Source organism: Ixodes scapularis, unplaced genomic scaffold (assembly GCF_016920785.2).
Source record: "Ixodes scapularis isolate PalLabHiFi unplaced genomic scaffold, ASM1692078v2 PGA_scaffold6__148_contigs__length_123643588, whole genome shotgun sequence".
In the NCBI taxonomy this organism is placed as follows: Eukaryota; Metazoa; Arthropoda; class Arachnida; order Ixodida; family Ixodidae; genus Ixodes; species Ixodes scapularis.
The window spans coordinates 114,267,092-114,286,468 of NW_024609881.1; the positions used below are offsets into that span (position 1 = coordinate 114,267,092).

A 19,377-nucleotide genomic window follows, 5' to 3' on the forward strand; every position below is an offset into this window, starting at 1 on the left:
TAGCAAATTACTGATTAGCTAGTCTTCCAACACCACAATAAATCGCCTGGCAAAAAAAAAAAAAATTTTGGGGGGTGTCACTGGCATTCCTTAAAGCAGCACTCTAGGCAGGGTGTCTTTTCTAAGGCTGCAATTAATGCACCTTTGCATTAATTGCATTATAATCTTTGAGATATTAGTTGGCGAATTTCAGTTGCTGCAGCATCGAGACTAATATTCACCCCTGCCAGACTGCATTTTAATGTCAGTTCCATTGAATGACTTTTGACTGATCGGCCAATCAGCACGTGGCATTAAGTTTTTTGTGTGACAGAGGTATTGGACGACAAAAAGAACAACCCCCCCCCCCCCCCCAGTGAAGCAGTTACTTCTCTGCCTTGGGGAGCGGCGTTTTTCACACTTTGCCATCTTAGCCTTACTTTTGCACTGCCACAGCCACCGTAATTCACCAGGCGCTAACTTGAAGGGTTATCGCCAGGTGAATAACTAAACAATGGGCTGCACTTTAATTGAAATATGCTAGCTAAAATGATAGTTACCAAATTCTACTTAATGAAGCCACTAATTGCTTTTTTACACTCTGTCCCCCGAATCCGCCATGGTCAATAACATTATTCTGCAGTGCCCTTTCCATTTTGAATATTTTCTGTCTTGGAACAGACATTATAGGAAAAGCTTAGTTTTCGTTTTACTTGTTTCGTCGGGTCTTTCTTCAGAAATGTTTACGTGCAATGCACATACCCAAATGCAGACATTTGTCATTGGTGTCTACAAGATTTTTTTGGAGTTGTTTTTTTTTTCCAACTTTTGAGACAAAATTTTTTCTTTTGTCCCTACTACAGCATACCAGCATGAAGTATGAATTAAACATACTATAAAAGTATGCTGACATTATTTGAGCAAAGAGAATTACCCAAACCTTCCAGTCACAAAGTGCTTTATTCACACTGCTGACTCCAGGTTAGCAGCGGTTGAAGAAAGTGACTAAAATGTCAGCCAAAATTATTGGCAGTCACAATAAATAAAATGCAAAAGGGGCAGCATGCTAGCGCATGCCACACAAAAAAGCATCCAAGCAGCCTTTCGGCGACATTTAACGGAGGCATTTAACAAACTTTTACGAGACTTTGGAAAGGAGAATGTCGGGACCAGCAGTGAAAACCTAAATTGTACCGGAAAATATCACTTGGCACAAAATATTTTCATGCAGAGCTGCAAAACCGGACAGATCTCACAATATATAACATTTTCCAGACTCTATTTTGCCCTCAATGTACTGTGTAACACTATGCATTTGTGCCAGCACAACTAAAAGAATAGGCAATGTTGTGGCATTAGCATAGCTCACGTTTGACATTGTTTTTTTACAGGATGACAGTTCTCACTTGGGCAATATTATATTGCATGTCGAAACTTCCAGAGTTCTTAAAGTACAAATATAGGAATTAGTAGTATAGTATGCATTTCCTGCATGCAACAGTTTGTAACATGGTAGTCTTAGTGCACACCAACACCCCTGGGGAATTGCAACACTGTATATTTGTTTGTAATAATGCAAAGCAAAAGCTGCTTCTACGGCTATGGTCCCCGTTTAAATGTGTGTTCCTATGCCTTACAGTGCGTTTGCACTTGCGGATTCGAGAGCAAATTGGCACCAGCGGCAAGCGGATTTTCGGGTTGAATGGTTAAATTGGCTCAGTGCTGGCAAAACATCTCGATATGGGCCCGGACGGATCCAGATTTTTCACCAACGACGAGCGGATTTCCCCACCCGGCTTTGAATTCCGCTCGTCGCCGGCGCGGATCCGCTTGCAAAGTTGCAAGTGTGAGTGCACCATTAAACAACTTCCCCATACTTTGTAAGGCTTTGGGGGTAAAAATGCCTCTTGAATGCAATTTTTGCTCGACTGCTAACAAAACGCAAAAATTCAATCCAGAATTTAAAAAAAAAAAATGCAACTCTGGAGACGATTTTTAAAGCTACATGTAAAGCGTATAAAACTTAATAAAGGGTGTTCCACGTAACTTTAGCCCAATTTTAATATTATTCTGGTGCATTTCAGGAAGACGAAACCAAAGGAATAAGTTTGTTCATTGTTTGGAGCGAGTCGGGCTATTTCTTTTTTTATTTTTCCAAATTAAATAAATAATTAGGATTAATGACTGAAATTCCTGAATATCCTATTTAGAGCAAACGTTCCACAGATAAAGTTGTACAGCATCCTCAGAAACATCCAATCCAGTGTTTTTTATGGAGGAACATCTAACAACGCTTCGTTTTGCTGGGCACCCAAAAAAGCCTGCGAGTGACCAAAATAAAAAATGTGCGACTTTGTGCTCGGGTGTTTTGTGCCGTAGCGGTTCCAGCCGTGGCTTGAAAAAACTAGGCCCGCACGCTGGACAGCCCAGATTCGTGCGACACTTCGTTTCACTTTAGGTCCAAGCGCGGCAGAAGTTACAGCCGAGCTGCCAATGAAACGGCGCGAAAAGTGCACCATCGTTGCACGCTTTCTGCGCTTGGTGGGACAGTCCGGTGGAGGAGCATGCACAGAAAGGCGGAAACATTGGCTCGGCTCGATTAGCCCTTCGGCTCGCGATGTTGGCCGCGCTCACGAAGCGACTCGCTGTTGCGTATCTTGCGTACAGTGTGGTTATTAGTGCCCTACTTGCTTTAGACTTTTTTCGAAATGATGCATTATGTGCAACTGCCATCAGTTGGTCGAGCACTGGACACGAGCGATTTGTCGGCATTCGGAGTGTGCTCAGATCGAGTGGCGTTCCGCACGAGTGCTGCGTTGGTGCTTTGCATTAACTCGGAACCAATCGCGGGCTTCACGCCGGAAGCGACGAGACCAACTAATGGTGGCTGCGCATAAGCTATGCATCGTTTCATAATTTCAGGTAGTCTAATATCGCTCGAGCCATGCTTCAGAGCGCTACAATATAAGGTGCATGAGGGCACAACCACGTGTTCTTTCTATAATTTACGGGCTTTTGTTTTAGAAACTCAGAAAAATGAATTGTGTTTCTTGATTTCTTGATAATAACCACTGAATTGGATGTTTTCAGGATGCTCTACAACTTTATCATTGGAACTTTTCCTCTAAGTAAAATATTTTAAATGTTAATCTTAGTGATTTCATTGGGCAAAACACAATGCACAATCTTATACCTTTGGCTTTGTCTTCCTAAAATGCACCAAAATATTTTGAAACCTTGGCTAAAGTTACGTGGAACACCCAGCATACAAACTACAAATTTAAAAAATTCTATATAAACACTTGTTGTTCAAGTTCCTCTTTTAGGCAAAGGAAATTTGTTCGCCTTGCTGCTTTAGGATTATTGAGCATCCTGCGATACAATTCTAAAGGTGCAGACATAAAAAAATACTAAAACTCTTAAAATGCACGTTCGACTCAAAAAGTTTTAAGAAGTTAAAAAAGAGAACTCGAGAAACTAAATTTCTGTTCGCGAATATCTCGCAAGGAAGCCTAAAAATTCTGCTCCCCTAAAATGAAAACAAGCAGTGTTGCGGTCAAAAATCGCCCAATCACGCTTCTCCGAGGCAGACGGAATCGAGGTGCCTGTTGATCGCGCCATGTTCGACCAAGCACTCGCAAACCGGACACTCCACAAACTCGGCACTGGTCGCAGAAGCTTGAGCGCCTGCCGTAACGTTGGTCTCGCGTTTGTTCGCAACATTGTTTGCAACGCTGTCCACCGCTTTCTTTGCGACAACATCCACCACGTCAACAGACTCGTCAAACGTGACGTCTTCGCAGTCGCTGTCGCTGTCCGAACTGATCAGCTCCCTCAGCAGCCTCATTCTCGCTGAACTCGATTTCCTGCTCACTTTCCTCACCCCCGTCGACTCGCCACCGCTGACTCGCCCTTTGTTCGAGTCGCCGAAGATCTCGACGAGCGTCCGCTGCACCGCCGCCGACTTGGACACCAACTTGGTCGGCGAATTTGTGCCGTGTCCGTGTCGATTGCTCCCCACCTCGAGTCTTAGCTTCGACATCGGACTGCCGAGCAACAACGTCGGCTTGCCGGGACTCCGGTCCCTGCTGCCAACGTTGGTCGAACTTTCGAATGCAAACGTTGGTTTAGGTCCGCCCACTTCCTCGTCGGCCTTGGATCTTGGCTTGGAAGTTGATTCGTCGTGGCGCGACGCCGCCGGTTTGTTCGAACCGCGTCGATCGCCTCCGACATTGGTCCACGGCTTCGACGCCGACCCGTTTTGCAACGACGACGTCGGCTCGTTGCCACGTTGCGTCGTGCCAACGTTGGTTCGCCGTTGCTGTGACGTGGGATTCGCGACGCCGTTCGCCGTGGCTCGGTTTCCGAGGACGCAGCTCGGTCCCGAGGTGGCGCCCTCCGCCTTTTTCGGCTGGAAGTAGCGACTTACGTCTCCCGCACGGTTGCCGCCGCCGCCGAGAGTGTGGCCTTTGCCGCTGAAGGGAACTCTCGGCTGCTCTGGAACAGGCTGCAGAAATAGACGGGCAAGCTTAAGTCAGTGGGGTGGATGAGAAAAGCTGCCGTTTTAAAAAAACTTGGCTCCCAAAATAAATTTTTTTCTGGAGTGCTTGGTGGTTAGGAAACATGCACCACAAGATAAAATTTTTCCCTGTTTTTGCCTGCCTGGCCGTGAAAATCAATTAAAACTTGCGCCTCCACAGCAAAACGAGCGAGTTTGTGACGTATACGCTGCAAGCTTATTCTAAGCAACCTCATGCCGTCTCGATTCAACAAGATCACTTTGACTGAAAAGTTGCTAGACTCTAAAAAAACAGTTTGAGCCGAGCGCATTGTGTAAATTAATATTCAAAGACACTGAAATTATTATATTTTTTTTATAAAGGGCTTAACATATTTTTTTATTTTTCTACAAAAAGAAACAAAAAATTTAGCAATATTTACTTTGTTAGACGCAATCTAGGTGGGGGTAGCCCTGCTCTAGGCCCCGCCCGGTGCTTTCTAAACCAAGCACCTTTTCTCAAGTCTCACTGATTGGAGAGAGGATTCACGTGCGAAACGTTGGTTGTAAAATTGTTCCCCCGTGCCATAATACTAGTGTTTTAATCAAAAATATTTTTATGCTTGAGAAACAAATAATCTAGATAAAGTTATTATTGTTTAAATAAATATCCTGAGATTGCCTTTCTGCTTCAGTTTCAAACGATACCAATTATGGCTGCCTGCGTCAGCGGTGCAATCAACGAGAGCAGCTCGTCGAGCTCGTCTATTTCGATGAGTGCGAGTCGTTCTCCATCCACTGAGGTGTTTAGACAAAGATCTGCTCAACTGATCTAGTCTGCACCAAACAACTGTCGCAAGCTTTCGGAAGCGCCGCTGGCGCTGTGTGGATGGTTGGGTTCATGATGGGCAGTAGCGGGACTGGCCTGAGTCTAGCCTCTCACTTCAACTATGTTGGTTGATCTCGAGTGATTGGCTCCTTTGCGTGTGTTGATACCGAATAAAGATATTGATTTCCGTGAAAGCGGCCCGGCAGCTCTGTGAATAGTGCGACCGTTGTGATTGCAACCGGTTTCGATACCCTGAAGACACCTACACAGGTGAGAATTCGCGAGCGATTTGGCTGGAGGCAATTGGGTGTTTGGCTCGCATCAAGTTTGTCCAGGTTTGTTCCCGTCATATCGCTTCAAAAGGAAAGTAGCTATCAAGTTTTAAATGCACCTGGCCAGCCAGTACGAATATTTTTAGGTCGCGTTTTAGTTGTGCGTCATGATGCTCACCCCTTTGTTCCCGGATGCCATGCAAGAAAATAACAAGAACAGACAAGCTGGAAAGACTACATATTTATTTTGCTGATCTTTTTTTAGTACTCTGGGTCGCTTTTACCTCACACCGACAAATGCTGGCAGACGCTTGCATTGGACCGTGACTCGTGCATGATGGACGCTAGAATGCCGCGTTCATGGTCGCGTCTTACAAGCTTTTCAGATTTTTTTCGGACGGGGGCGGAGTAGCAGACAGACGAAGGAGAAAACGGACAACAATGTGCAGCTTTCATGTCCACATCTGGGCATTGTAGACGACGATACACGGTGGTGTGGAAGAGCAGACGATGCCGGAGGCTGCCGTGCACCTGCTCGCACGACTGGCAGGCAGTGTCAGACTTCCAGACTAGACGCACTGGACGTCGGAAAAATCGAGACAATAGGCTTCCGAGCATGTTCGGCCGAGCGGCCAAGCCAATCCAGTAGTAATGGGCGGGGCCACTGATCTGTGGCCGGAGCTTAGAACAGGCCGTGACCTCCAGCAGTTTGATACTTTGGACCCATGTTATGGATAAAAAAAAATGGCGCGAGATGGCTAAGAAAACACGCGTTTCATGTAAGGCTCGTCGAATTATGAGGCGCTATACTCACTTTTTTTGCTTGGCTGCCGTTCTGGAAGAGAGTCCGAATATCGGGGCCGTCCGTCTTGAGCTTCTTAGCACCCACTGCATTTTGTGAAACTCAAATCAATAAGTATAAAAAAAAGCAGTTGGGCTCGAGAGTCAACTTGGTTCAAGAGAGGCATTCCTTCAGTGCACGGCTTCTTAAAGATTCCATCTCGATGGACATTATCTCTCGACTGATAGCCCAGGAACTCTTCCTGCGGTCTTGGCGTCGATATACAATAAAGCGGGGCAGATGCCCACAGGCCCTCTAATAATACTTCACGTACTAGGGAGTGATTGCCTTGCAGCTACGCATCAGTGTGCGACTCGGATATTCAAAAATCAGCGCTCAAACAGAAAAAATGCTTTACCAATTAGCAACCCAATGTCGTTAATGCAGTCACCTCTTCCGATTTCTGCAATGTTCTTTGTCAATGAGTGCACCATGAAATATTTCTATTTATGTGCTTTCGTCTCCTGCTAGGATATCGAAAGAGGTTAGCAGTATGAATAAACAAACAAACAAGCAGAGGATCAATCAATTTTGAAGAGTCTGGGAGCCATAAGCGTACATTGGGAGGAGAACCCGGCTTGGGAGCCCACGTCACTTCGTGCCATGAACAGTTTATTTCACAGAGGTTTTCGAAATTGCATAATAACGGCCGATTCACGCAATGGACTGATTTGCTAACAGATTGATCACGCGACGACACATCCGCGGTTCGTCCGTCTTCCAAGCGCATCCACACGAAAGAGACGACGAGCAGACGATAGCGAGGATGGACCGAACCTGTTCACAGCCCCACAGTACCGCAAATCTCCAACATCCCACGATCGCACTGTGGCATAGTTGTCCAAGAGCGAAGTCGACGTTTGTTACAGTGAAAAAGAGTCATGCGCCGCTGTTGCGTGCAGAGCGAGGCACAACACCGCGATAGGCTTAGCGCCCCTAGGTTTACATAGAGCCATATATTCGGAGAATCTGGCCAGTGGGTGTGGCGACGAAGGCACTGGACAGCAGAAAAAGTGGAATCTAGAGAGTAAAGTGCAGAAGGAGCGATAGAGGAAGGTGGGAGCAAAGAGAAAAGCAAAGAGAAAACAACCGCCATTTTGACGGAACACACTTTCGGTGCAAAGCACTGTTGAAGCTACACGTCGCTTGCTAAGGGCTGACCTCTTTTTCGCCCGAATAAAAGTTTGTGATCAAACGTCAAGAAAACTTCATTCGTTAGCTTCTTAACCCACCGAGGAATAACAGCATATTATTTTCTTGGCAGAGCCAGCGATATAAAAGAAAATAACCAAAATTTAGATGACAATCCCCCCCTCTCAGCTGGGAGCAGCCGGGAATTCATGCGCATGCGTTCACGCCTTTCACTCTGTGCCGCGGAATGATTAGCTCACTCGGAAGGGGGCGTTACTGTGGCGAGACCATAGACTGGCCAAACTTTCCCCGGCTCTGGGTTAACTAATCGAAAGAAAGGCAGTGACACAAGCATGGTCCTGCTCGAGGAGGCTTCGGCGTAGAGGCAAAAGGCTCTGGGGCTCAGGGAGGAGCGTTTGGAAATGCCTTCATACAATTCGGACTTGTGTACAACACTTCAGCACGCCATAGCCACAAGAAAGAGCTTGCAGGGTAAAATTTTTATTGGACGTGCAAAAAAAATTGTGGCGCACTGGATGAGTTGTGACAGAAACTTCCTGACACGGACCCGGAGGAATACCGGAACCTGCATCGCATCAGCCGGGCAAAGTTTCTGCAGCTTCTTTCTCGCATGGAACTAAGATCATGCAACAAACTTAACCAACTTACGCAAAAAGCACAAGAATGCGGCATCTCCATTTGAATCGTCCAAAAACAAAAAACACAAAGAATATGTTGTATCGCTGCCACATTAAACGCTTTTCAAGCCAATCACCCGGCCGAAATTCACAAGGGAAAAGGCGCTGAGCCACTTCACCTCGTGTGTCCACAGACGAGGCCCGAATCGCAGGGATCGGTAACGTAACGATCATGTGGTACGTGGACAAAAATTGCGATTCAATTCGTCGCATGAACGGCACCGCGCCTCACCAGGGGGCTGCTTCTGCGTCCCGCTCGTGTCCTTCCGCTTGCCCTCCGGTTCCCGGATCTTGACGAAGGTCCCGCCGCACGACCTCTGGTGGTCGGCCCACCAGGGGTCTCTCTCCGAGGGTGCCCGGTTCATGGCACGCTTCACCATGCCCCAGAAGGGCCGCCGGTGCTGGCAGGGCCCCGTGCAGCGCCACCAGTGACGCCGGTAGCTCGCCACCTCGTCGTGGAAGCTGTGGTACACCTGGCAGCGACAAGGCAAGAACAGCCGACCGTGAGTCCGACAGTTGTGAGGCGTCGGCCGTGGCCGTCCAAAGGGGACGCTGAGAATCAAGAGGAGATACGATTCCGACGCAAGTCGCAAGGCGGTCTGCTTCCACGGTTCTTTTTGCCGGGGCGAAAGTTCCCTCCGTCATATTTTGCCCGTGTCCTCCGCGGGGGCCTCGACCGCGCTCGTCACGTGGATCCGGACAGCCACTCGCAAGCTCCGTTGGCTGTCGGTCAATCGCCCGAGGCCTCCGCTGCTCTCCGTGTCCCGAAAGCGGGAAAGGGAAGGGCTGCGTTCGAAATCTGACCCAAATGAATCCGAGCTACTCCGGCACGTCATGTCACGTGATAACGCAGATAGAGCGACGCTAAACGTGTGTAGGTTTTCGAACGTAATGGTACAAGCCCCTTACCCTGGAGTAAGATAGAATAAAGTTTGGAACACGACCACGGATATGAGGGCCCGGCAGAATTTTGGACGGGCCTTCAGACTGCACCGTCCTCCAGTTATTACGACTACATTTTTGTTAGCAATACTCATGCACTTACTTTCACACGCAGCATGTGGAGAACTAGATTCTTATGTTTATAAAAGGTGCTTCGTAAGTAACACGACACAAAGAATGCTGGGACTAAGAAGTGAAATTACTATTACTGTATGAAATCTGTTGATGCTTAACGAGTGAACAATATTACATTGTTTGTTCCCTCCACTCACCCGCCCCTTCGTGTAATAATATTATCTCTGAATATCTTTGAGGGAAAGTTTGAGGGAAAGTCTCAAACTTGTATTCTAGCATTAAGAATACCGGAACATGCCGAGCGGCACAATGGTACTTATTTATTTACTTATTTATTATTTTTTATTCATACTGTTGGCCCACAGGCCGTTACAGGAGTGGGATATTGGTAAAACAATCAAATTTTATGCACAATTCCACGAACAATACATTTCATATTTGTTTCAGCTTAAAGACGCACTCAAAACATAGGCAAACAAAGAAAACAGAAAACACACAAAAAATAAATAAACAAGTAAATAATTAGATCCTATTTTGTTGGGCTAGACTTCTGAGAAGGGCTTCAAAACCCTCAACGGTGTGACCTTCAAAAACATCATGGGGCAGTCTGTTCCACTCATCTATAGTCCGTGGAAAGAAGGAATATTTAAAAGGATCGATTCGCGCTTTCATTGGCATTATCATTTTATTGTGATTTCTTCTAACTCCTCTAGTAGAACAAGCTTTTAAATATCGCAGTGAGTCTATGTTGAGACTATTTTTTTGTATCAAATAAAGAAATTTGAGTCTAGCCACTTTTCGACGCTCTGCCAGTGATTGCAAGTTGAGATGAGTAAGCATCGTACTGACAGACTGAGTCCTTCGGTATTATGTTGTGATAAATCTGGCAGCTCTTCTTTGTACCTTTTCTAATTTTTCAATTTGGTTTTTCCTGAATGGGTCCCACAATTATTATTTTTTAGGTGAGGGGGGAGATTTCTAACGTGATTGGTGCACACTCTTGCATAGTAACGCTTTACAAGCGTTGATGTGCTACCGTAACTTTGCCACTTCATTTTAACCTTACACCATAACACACAAATGTATTGGAAAGTAATTTTTAACTGCAGTTTTTTTTTTTACTTTTAACCGAAGTAATGATGGCACAGTTACATTTAAAAGTTTATTTGGGATTAAAAATATGTTGATCCCCTAGCAAAAATTCCAATAGAGATTTCTATTGGTCTGGTAGGAACTTCTATCGGTCCCATAGGAATTTGTATTGGTCCCATAGGAATCTGTATCGGTCCCATAGCAAGTTCTATTGGTCCCATAGGAATGTGTATCGGTCCCATAGGAGTGTGTATTAATCCCATAGGAGTGTGTATCGGTCCCATAGGAGTTTGTACTGGTCCCATAGGAATTTCTATTGGGCTTATAGGAACTTCTATCGGTCCAATAGGCAGTCCTATTGGTCCCATAGGAACTTAGACTGGTCCCATAGGGACTTTATCAGACCATTAGGAATCTTTATTAGTCAAACAAAAAGTTTTGTTGACCGAATAGGAATGCCTCCTTGACTAGTGGAAACCTCGAATCATTCAATAGGAATGTCTAAACCAATTGTGCATGTCCATTTGAGCTATAGGAATCAATTACACATATGTCTGTCAGAATAGCCCGTGTCAGAAATACACCGGCCCATTTGACGCATGTGTTATATAACCTGGGCTGTGTGATGCAAATATCTATTCCACGTGCGAAGGATGTGTCCACACTAGAACAGCATGTATAAAAGTACATTAGTCAAGTTAATTATGCGACAATGTTATTATGCGACAATGGAAGTGGACTGGATGGTACTCTTAAGGCAAACAAGGCAAACTTCGATCCCCTGACCTTCCCGAATTGATCTGGGTTTACATACCTGCTATGTATTTGTTAACCAAACTAAATGAAGCATTGTTAGGAATCCCACAAACATAAAGCTGATATTGATTTGACATTATTTAATTTCAAGGTTCTTCAGAAGGTTGACGCTTGAAAAGTTTTGAAAGCAGTAAGGCTCATAATGAAGACAGAAAACAAAAGAAATCCGGCCTCTTAATTTTACTTTCTCCAGCCTGAAATTTCCAGCATGCTCGAGTCATCTAATTAATGGCTTTAGCCTTAATCACTTTCTGATGTGACATCATCCTCCACCTTTGCCATGCCGCCGATTAACTCTTTTTGTTTGTTCTACTGCTCATTTTAGAATTTCAAGCAAGAAGTATGCCATTATGCTCTGGCACATTCAAGACTCAGTTTGTGATAGTGTTCAGCATCCAGATGCCTCCACAACAGGAGAAAGTGTACCCCAAGACCCTTTTTTGCATAATAAAATGTATAAAGGCACCACCACACCCTGTGTGCTCATGCAGATGGCCTATATGCCAATGCACCAATAGGCCGATACACCTATAGGCCGATACACCTAAAGGCCCATACACCTATAGGCCGATACACATATTGGCCGATACACATATTAATATCAATAAACCGATAAGCTATCGGTTTTCTCTATGGGAATTTTCACTAGGGGAAACAGCACCGCTGAACCATCCCCCTTTTCTGTTCTAAAATCTGGCTGTCCGTGCCTTCCGAGTCTGTGCTCTGTTGGTCAATAACAAATTCATCTCTAAAAGTAACTTAAACCCGACTGGAAGCACACTGTAATTTGCCAGGAATCTGCCAAACCCAGCAGTGATTGACTCTTCGTAATAGATAGGTGCACGCACTTCGCTTACGAAAAGCGTCTATTGTCTGCCCGAACACACAGTGATTACATTTCCAAGTAAACTGAGGCCTCCTTATTAACGCATAAAAGACTAATGATTAGAAAAGCAGCAACAAAAAAGGCACTACTGAATTCACAGCAACCTGGCCAAGTCAAGCGCACACAGAACCCACAGTTCGCGGGCGGGCAGAAAGCTGCGAGAGGAGACGTAGCTTACCGTGATTTTGGCGCCGCTCTGTTCGTTGATGCGGTGCATGTGCTTGTGGAATTCGGTACCATGGGCATCATGGTCCTTTAAAAAAATAAACGAAGACTCAGCCTTATACTTCTAGCCAATTTTTCAGCTAATGTCGCACAAAAAAAAAGAAAAAAAGCCTACAAGAGTCACTAGTGGGGCACATCTCGCACTTCCCTTGCAATAAGGCCACTTTGTCCTGGCCTTGCGGCCAAGTGAGGAACACTAAAAAAAATGACCGCATCTCCACGTGGTGAATGATGTTGATTGGGGCGAAGCTCTGGTGGTGCTGATGATACTGATTTTATTGTTCATAGCTAGTGCCGATGGTGCTGATTTTTTTTTTATTGCTCATAGGTAGTGCTGAGTTCCGGGTTGCGTTTCGACTTCATTATTACTGCTTTATGGTCGGTGAAATGCAGAGCCAGTGGCTCTTCTAGCGCATCAGCTTGGATCCGCTTGAGGCCGTGGGAACGCATCTCCGCCGCTTAAGTCAACGGTCCATGTCAGAAAGAGAATGTGTGGTATGGAACGTGGTTATATACGCATTTGAGCATTCGACCGCAGCGCCCTCTCGTCTATAAATGTCGAGCCAATGCACGCAAAGTTTAACCCATTTGACCGCAGCGCCCTCTCCTGTATAGACGTTAAGCGGCTACATGCAATGTTTCATCCATGACATCCCCAACTCTTGAGTTACTACCACATCTCAAAGCCCCCTACTCGTCCCGCAGTCGTGGCCGAGTAGTTAAGGCGATGGACTAGAAATCCATTGGGGTCTCCTTGCACAGGTTCAAATCCTGTCAAATGCGCAAACATTTTTTCTTTTTTTAGAAGACAGATGGGATGGCAATCGATGTGAGCACGGATGCCGGACAAGGCTAGACCCTAAGGAGCTTCGCCCCTAATAAGAAATTGCAAAAAAAAAACAATATTTAAGAAGTTTTTAGAACCACGGCTATCCCGTAGTACAGTGGTTCTCAAGCTGTGGTTTGCTGACCCCCAAGGACCTTCAGTTCTTCACGGTGGTACGTGCCAAATAAAAAAAGAAAGGCTCTTAAAAAAAGAAAAAAGGAAAATCCTTTTGTGCCATTGCACAAGAGTTCTGATGCAGAACGCATTGCGGATTCCTGAACAGCCTTCGAGGTGGTCGGGGGTCCGCCACGACCAAAAGTTTGAAACAGAGGTCGCACAGCCTTTGAGATGTTGAACTCAGTCTCATGTGCCATCGCTTCCTTATTATCCGCGAGTCCTACTAATATCTTGTTGCAGAGGCTAGCAAGTTTTACGGTGAAGTAACGATAATAATAAACATTACTATTATTGCCATTATGTATTCACAAAACTATAAGCAAACAACCAGAAAAAACATGAAAGCAACGCAACTGAAACCAGACTCATTTGCTTCAGCATTGTTCTTTCGAAAGTTGATAATAGTACCTACTGCCGTAAAATACCAGGGAAGTGCCCAAGCCACTTTCACTGAAAAATGGGTTAATCTAGACACGGGCGCTCGTCCGTTCAAGTCGGGTGCTTAACGTATAATTTGCAGAATTACCAAGTTTGTAAAATGTTAACAGTGGGTGCTTGAACGAAATGTGTGCTGCCACGGCATTTTACGGTACATTTTTACGAATCACTCAAGCCAAGGTATAATCGCGTGTAAGGGCCGCACCCCCGTATTTAGGACAAAATATTTTAAAAAAAAATAGAGAAATTATTTGTGTATGCGCCGCACCCCCTTGTTTTTGAGGCGCGCCGAGTGTAATGCATGAAAGTTTCTATGAATATATATCGCTAGGTGGCGCTAGCCACCGCCCGAGCACGTGGCGGCACGTCTCCGCATCCCCGACATTTGCTCTCCACTCATCTGTAGCATCCTATGGCACAATGGCTGCCGACCTCGATCGAGGTCGGCCGCACCGTCGGGACGCGTTTATGTTGCGGCCGGAAGACAATGAGAAAAGATAAAGGATATGTCAGCTTCCGTTGCAAGCGCGAGGAATGGGGATTCAGTGGGCTCGGCTCGCGCGTGCACTCGGGGTTTCTGAACGCCACTGTACGCTCTGGAGGGGTTTTCTTTTGTTCTTCGATTCATGTCAAAGCATTGTGATTTGTCTGCCTTTTCGCGCAATCAGAGCTATGGGCAAGTACCGCTTGAACAGTCATACGGGATTCAAGTCGAAAGTTGCCGCGCATGCTATCAAGTACAAAAAAAAAAAAAAAAAAAAGATGCGTATTGCGCAGTATGTAAACTAATTAAATCCAACTGACGATTCAGTCCGGATTCCGGAGTGAAAGCGTTTTCGACCAGTGCAGCCGAGCGCGCTCATGTACGTGCATTTCAAAATGTGGATACAGATTTTTTTTTTTTTAATCGGTGTATGGGCCGCATCTTGAAAATTTGCCCTCAAATCGGGAAAAAATAGTGCGGCCCTTGCACGAGTTTATACGGTATTTGTGAGAAGAGCAGACATGTTTGTGCTAATTACAGCACTTTTTTTTTCTTTTTTTTTTTTGGCAGGGTTATTATTTAGAGTACACCACAAATTCCTAAACGATCCATGCTAAAGTGATACAAATTTATGTGCCGTATTTTAGTCGTGCAGCGTCAAGTTTGGCACACATATTCTAACACATTTAGGGATTTTAAGAAAATAAGCCCCATATAGCAACTTTAAGTAGGAATACATTCCCCGTCACAGTTAAAATCAAGCTGATGCTAATCACTGACAGAATGAGAAAGACAACTTACCCTGTTGTTATGTGTGACAAAGAGGAAAGCATGGATCATCTCATGCTGAAAGAAACAAACGTTTTTCTTCAACATTAAGTTGTCCGCAATTTAATTCTAATTCGGCAGATGCCAAGGATGGTTTTTCATCTATCAACACGTATAAACTTCTGAACAAAAAAGTTAGCAACACCTAAATTAATTTTGCATGAATTTTCGTTAAGACTTTTAACATTTCTGGTAACATGAAGCTGGCAAAAACTAGAAATCCAAGCATCAAACCTGCTTTCTCTTCGTGTAACCTCCACTGAAAATGACTACAAGCAGAGTTGAAAGGTAGCACGAAAATGGTGTACTTACAAGAAGTGTCTCCACAAGGTCTTTGCGTGGCCGCAGTTTCAACAACGGCTCGCTCAGCTTCACGGAACAGAGGCCACCCCTTCCTTCGTAGCAGCAAAGACCAGCACACCTGAAGAAGGGGATGAAAGTCTACCCTGAGACTCACAAAAAGAAGGATACCATGCTCTCACCACCGTTACTCTTACGATTCAAAGCATCTTGATTTCAACAAGTACAGCCTGGCGAGGAGCATGGCCGGGTGCTTCAGTGAGCCCATATTAGGGATTGCTTAGGTGAAAGAATCAACTGGGACTTCATTCATATTTCTGTTTTACCATGCCAGACAACACCCACAACATTCCAAATAAAAAACACACAAAAAACAACACAATTTTACTTAGAGAGTACAGCTCAAAACAGGGCCACCAAACCTTTTGGCATTAGAGTACGCAATGAGGGATTCAAGTGTAGTGTCACCTAATCACGGTTAGGTGTAAAAGGGCGGAGAGCTCCTGAAGGAAACAAAGGTAAGAAATAGCCAGCTATATTTTCAAATTTTCCTACAAAAACGCAGGCCTTTGGCTTTCTAGCCTTGTGTACAAGTTTCCTTTTGGCCCACTGCACAATATGCGATTAGTAAAATCCCAATCTAAACTTGTCTATCCCAGCCCAAAGCTAATTTCACGGTCTCTTCACGGTCACGGTGGTGCACTTCTGCTTGGATGGGCAACATTGCCGATCCAAACCGGGGATCCTCGGATCGTAGTTTGAGAGTTCGGAGGCTTCGCTCTCCCTTACCGCACGAGTGAGCTGAATTGCGAGGTGGGGGTCTTACAGGGTCATGCGAGAGCTCCACTTGACCTCGACGCCGAGCAGCTTGCCCCAGAAGTAAGCGTCGTTGAACTCCAGGAAGAGGCCGTGGATGTCCGGGTTGGGGTCCGTCAGCTCCCAGTACGGGTCCACGACCGACACCTTCCGCCGGGGCGGTGGCACAGACGGCTGAGGGAAGGGCGAAGTTTGGAAACCCTGAAGCCGCACTCGAACTGCCCGTCCGTCGTACAAAAGACACAGTGTTCGCCGAAAACACGAGGACAGATTTATCAGCAAGCATAATCCGAGCATGTCCGGGCACGTTCGCCTCGTATGTATGTGTGCTTCGAATATGTCCGCAGACAGATTTTGTGTAGCCAATGTGGTGGGACCATCCTTACAAAGAAGAAGCATACTTTGGACGGTGTCACTGACTGTTTTTTGTACGACGTACAAGCAGCGTGAGTGGGGCTTGAAGGGGGTTGTATTACGACACTGGCTCGAAATGTTCCTCCTTTTACGCAAGCTTACTGGTTACCGCCATGACGCAAGAATGCTCAGACGACGTACTCCAGGTCGCTAGTTGTATGCAGTGCAGGCGACTGCAATGCCAGGTGAAGGGAGAAAGGGTGGGCACTAGGGAGGTGGAAACGAGAGAGGAGGGCAATGGTGGAGGAGGGGACAAAGGGAGAGCACTATACTCCAGTCACCCTTAAACTGAGGCAGTGCCTCCTATATAAGTTAAACTATGCCTGTCAGCTCCGAGCACTGGCAAGCGGAAGGAAGAGGGCAAATAGTATGTGTGGTTGCTGCACGGTGGAGTCACCTAGGCATACAAACCTGCAGTGTATCGAAACCAACCACCTCTTCCGTAGGAGGATCAATGATGTCGTCCCAGCAGTACCGACAGCAAGAAATCTAAACGCTTTTGACCACGAGCTCGGGACCAGCTCGCCGTTTTTCAACGGAATATTGCTTCTTATTTTCCTACCTTTTCACCCGCACACGACCCGGCGCCAACTATTTCTATGCGCGCGATTCAGGGTGACCGCCAAAGCCCCAAACGGCCGCCAAAGCAGACGGTCAACCGGCCAAGCGTTCTCCGCGTTCGCGTTGCAAAAGCGAAGCCTGGCCGTGCTTGTTTCGTAGTTTCGTATTTTGTCTCAGCGAAACCCGTTTGAATCAGGGTGGTCACATCCAGAACAGTGTTTCACATGTTGTTAAAAAAACATATATATGATATATCTTCAACAATAATGTAAATACAACATGCTAGAGAAATAGAAAAAACGAACGTCCGCCAGGCGACACTACCTAACCGTACGTGCGTGTTGTGAGGTGAAGCATCCGGCCTGGACACCTCTTAGAGAGAAGCTGACAGGCATAGTGTAACTTATATAGGAGGCACTGGCTGAGGCTACCCGGCTCTCCGCACGTGGGTATGACCGGGAGCGCGATGACGGGTAGAAGACAGGTGCATGACTAGTCCAATGAGGACGTAGCTTCCACCGCAGTCTCAGCTTAGGGGTGAATGGTGTATAGGAATATTAGAGAGAAGAGGAGGTTTCTCTCTTCCTTCCCAGCCTTCCTAGTGCTTGCCCTTTCCCTCCTCGCCTGGCGTTACCTTTGCCTGTACCGCATGTAACTAGTGTCAGGGAGTATGGGTCACAAAGGTCTTTGCTGTGGCGTAATTTCTGGGATATAAAAACAAACTTTTTCCCGTCAGTCTCGCCTTCGCAGAATGTGATGGCATAGTAACGGGCAGTGCATTGTTGCAGTCGTGAACATTTTGTTTCATATAATTTTTTTTTTCTGCAACTGCGACTGTGCAGAGGGTAAAACTAACGCGTGTTGCGTATGTCATTAACGTGGAGGAGTAAGTGTACCTAGGGGGCTGTGTTCGACAAATGTTTCGTTTCTGCTAAAAAGAAACGTAAGTGGATATCGCGTGTGATTGGTTAGAGGCTCAAATGACGAAAGTTCCCTCTTTCGTCATTTCAGCCTCTAACCAATCAGACGCGATGTCGTTACTTCCGTCAGTTCCATTTCTTTTGAGGAGAAACGAAACATTCGTCAAACATAGCACCCCAGGTATTTAGTAAGCGTAGAAAACTTGTTGCACCGCCCCTTTAAGCCATCACCTAAGATGTCGACGGTTTGACATTCGGCCTCTTACAGAAAGTAGGAGGTCAGTACTTTTGATGCATTCACGGCTGTCGTTTGGTTTGCAACTTTGGCGTGTTTAGTCTTTTTTTTTTTTTTTGGCTCTGGAGAGCCGCGGCACCGCGGAAAGGCAGCAGCCCGTACCATGGAGGCCCGCGGTGCCGCGTCTAGTGAACATGATGTGATGAGTATATACAGCGTCGTGATAGCTGAGCGCCATAGTAGCTATACGACTCTGGCCCCTTCTTTTCGGGCACACCCCTGCTGCGAACTGTTCACCTTGGGAGCTGACGGCGGCGGCTTGGACGTTTTCGACGTCTCTTCGACGTCCCAGTCGCGAAGGCTGACAAGGAAAGCTTGTTCGTCGTCGAACTCGCGCTGGAGTTCCATGGCGATGCGGACGTCGTCGTCGACATCTTGCATTTTGCGACGATTATCCGCTGCTTAGACCAATTGCTCCTAGCTGTAGTTTGCGTTTATATTCCTGAACAGGAACATGTAAAAAGTTTAGCTCTTTAAAAAATACCAGGCGCCCGACTGCACTCAGCTCTCGCGGGCGCGGGGAATCTGATGTTGATTCGGCCAACTCGTTGTATTATTAGCGTATTCGTTTTTTGTTTTATATATAAACCCAATTAAACTTGAAATTATCAATTAAAATAAATTATAATTTATACCAAATATAATTGCACTAAGAATCTAAAGATACGTTTTAATTCAAAGGAAAGCACAACTCCCTAGCGGCTGCTCTTTAAACGTAAGAAATGGCCGCGCCCAGTTATCTTGGATAAAGTCGTTTCGTAGTTCTAGTTTCGTTTTTTCTTCCGCTTCATTGAAGCTCGTTGCTGCAGCTCTTGCTGCAGCTGCACTGCATCACATGTAGGGGTGTCGCGAACTTTTGTCGAACCGGGATTTTGTCGTTGAACCTCAAGATTAGACTAATTCGCCGAACCTTGGAACTTTCACTAAATGTCGAAGGAGGTTCGACTCACTGATCTCAGACTGATCTCAACAACGTTGGATCGGCAAGTGCGGCCACCGGACGGCCATCTTGCATGCAGCTTTTTTTTTGTTTG

General features: G+C 45.9%; 1 protein-coding gene across 1 annotated transcript; it reads right to left on the minus strand.

Moving 5' to 3' along the window:
* Nucleotides 1-926: 926 nt before the first annotated feature.
* On the minus strand, nucleotides 927-18,850 carry LOC115312062 (DNA-dependent metalloprotease SPRTN). The gene is made up of 8 exons (XM_040205449.3): nucleotides 18,581-18,850; nucleotides 16,164-16,327; nucleotides 15,350-15,458; nucleotides 15,011-15,055; nucleotides 12,238-12,312; nucleotides 8,481-8,721; nucleotides 6,393-6,466; nucleotides 927-4,486 (listed from the first exon to the last, which is right to left on the minus strand). The coding sequence occupies exons 1-8, from the start codon at nucleotides 18,722-18,724 to the stop codon at nucleotides 3,551-3,553; spliced, it is 1,788 nt and encodes a 595-aa protein (XP_040061383.1). The 5' UTR covers nucleotides 18,725-18,850; the 3' UTR covers nucleotides 927-3,550.
* Between the last annotated feature and the right edge of the window lie 527 nt (nucleotides 18,851-19,377).

Coding starts and splice junctions, on each gene's coding strand:
- LOC115312062 (XM_040205449.3), bottom strand. CDS start 18,724: ATGCAAGATGTCGACGACGACGTCCGCATCGCCATGGAACTCCAGCGC. Junction 15,459..16,163: donor TGGAGCTCTCGCATGACCCT/GTAAGACCCCCA, acceptor CCCCTTCTTCAG/GTGTGCTGGTCTTTGCTGCT. Junction 12,313..15,010: donor TTGTCACACATAACAACAGG/GTAAGTTGTCTT, acceptor ATTTTTTTAAAG/GACCATGATGCCCATGGTAC.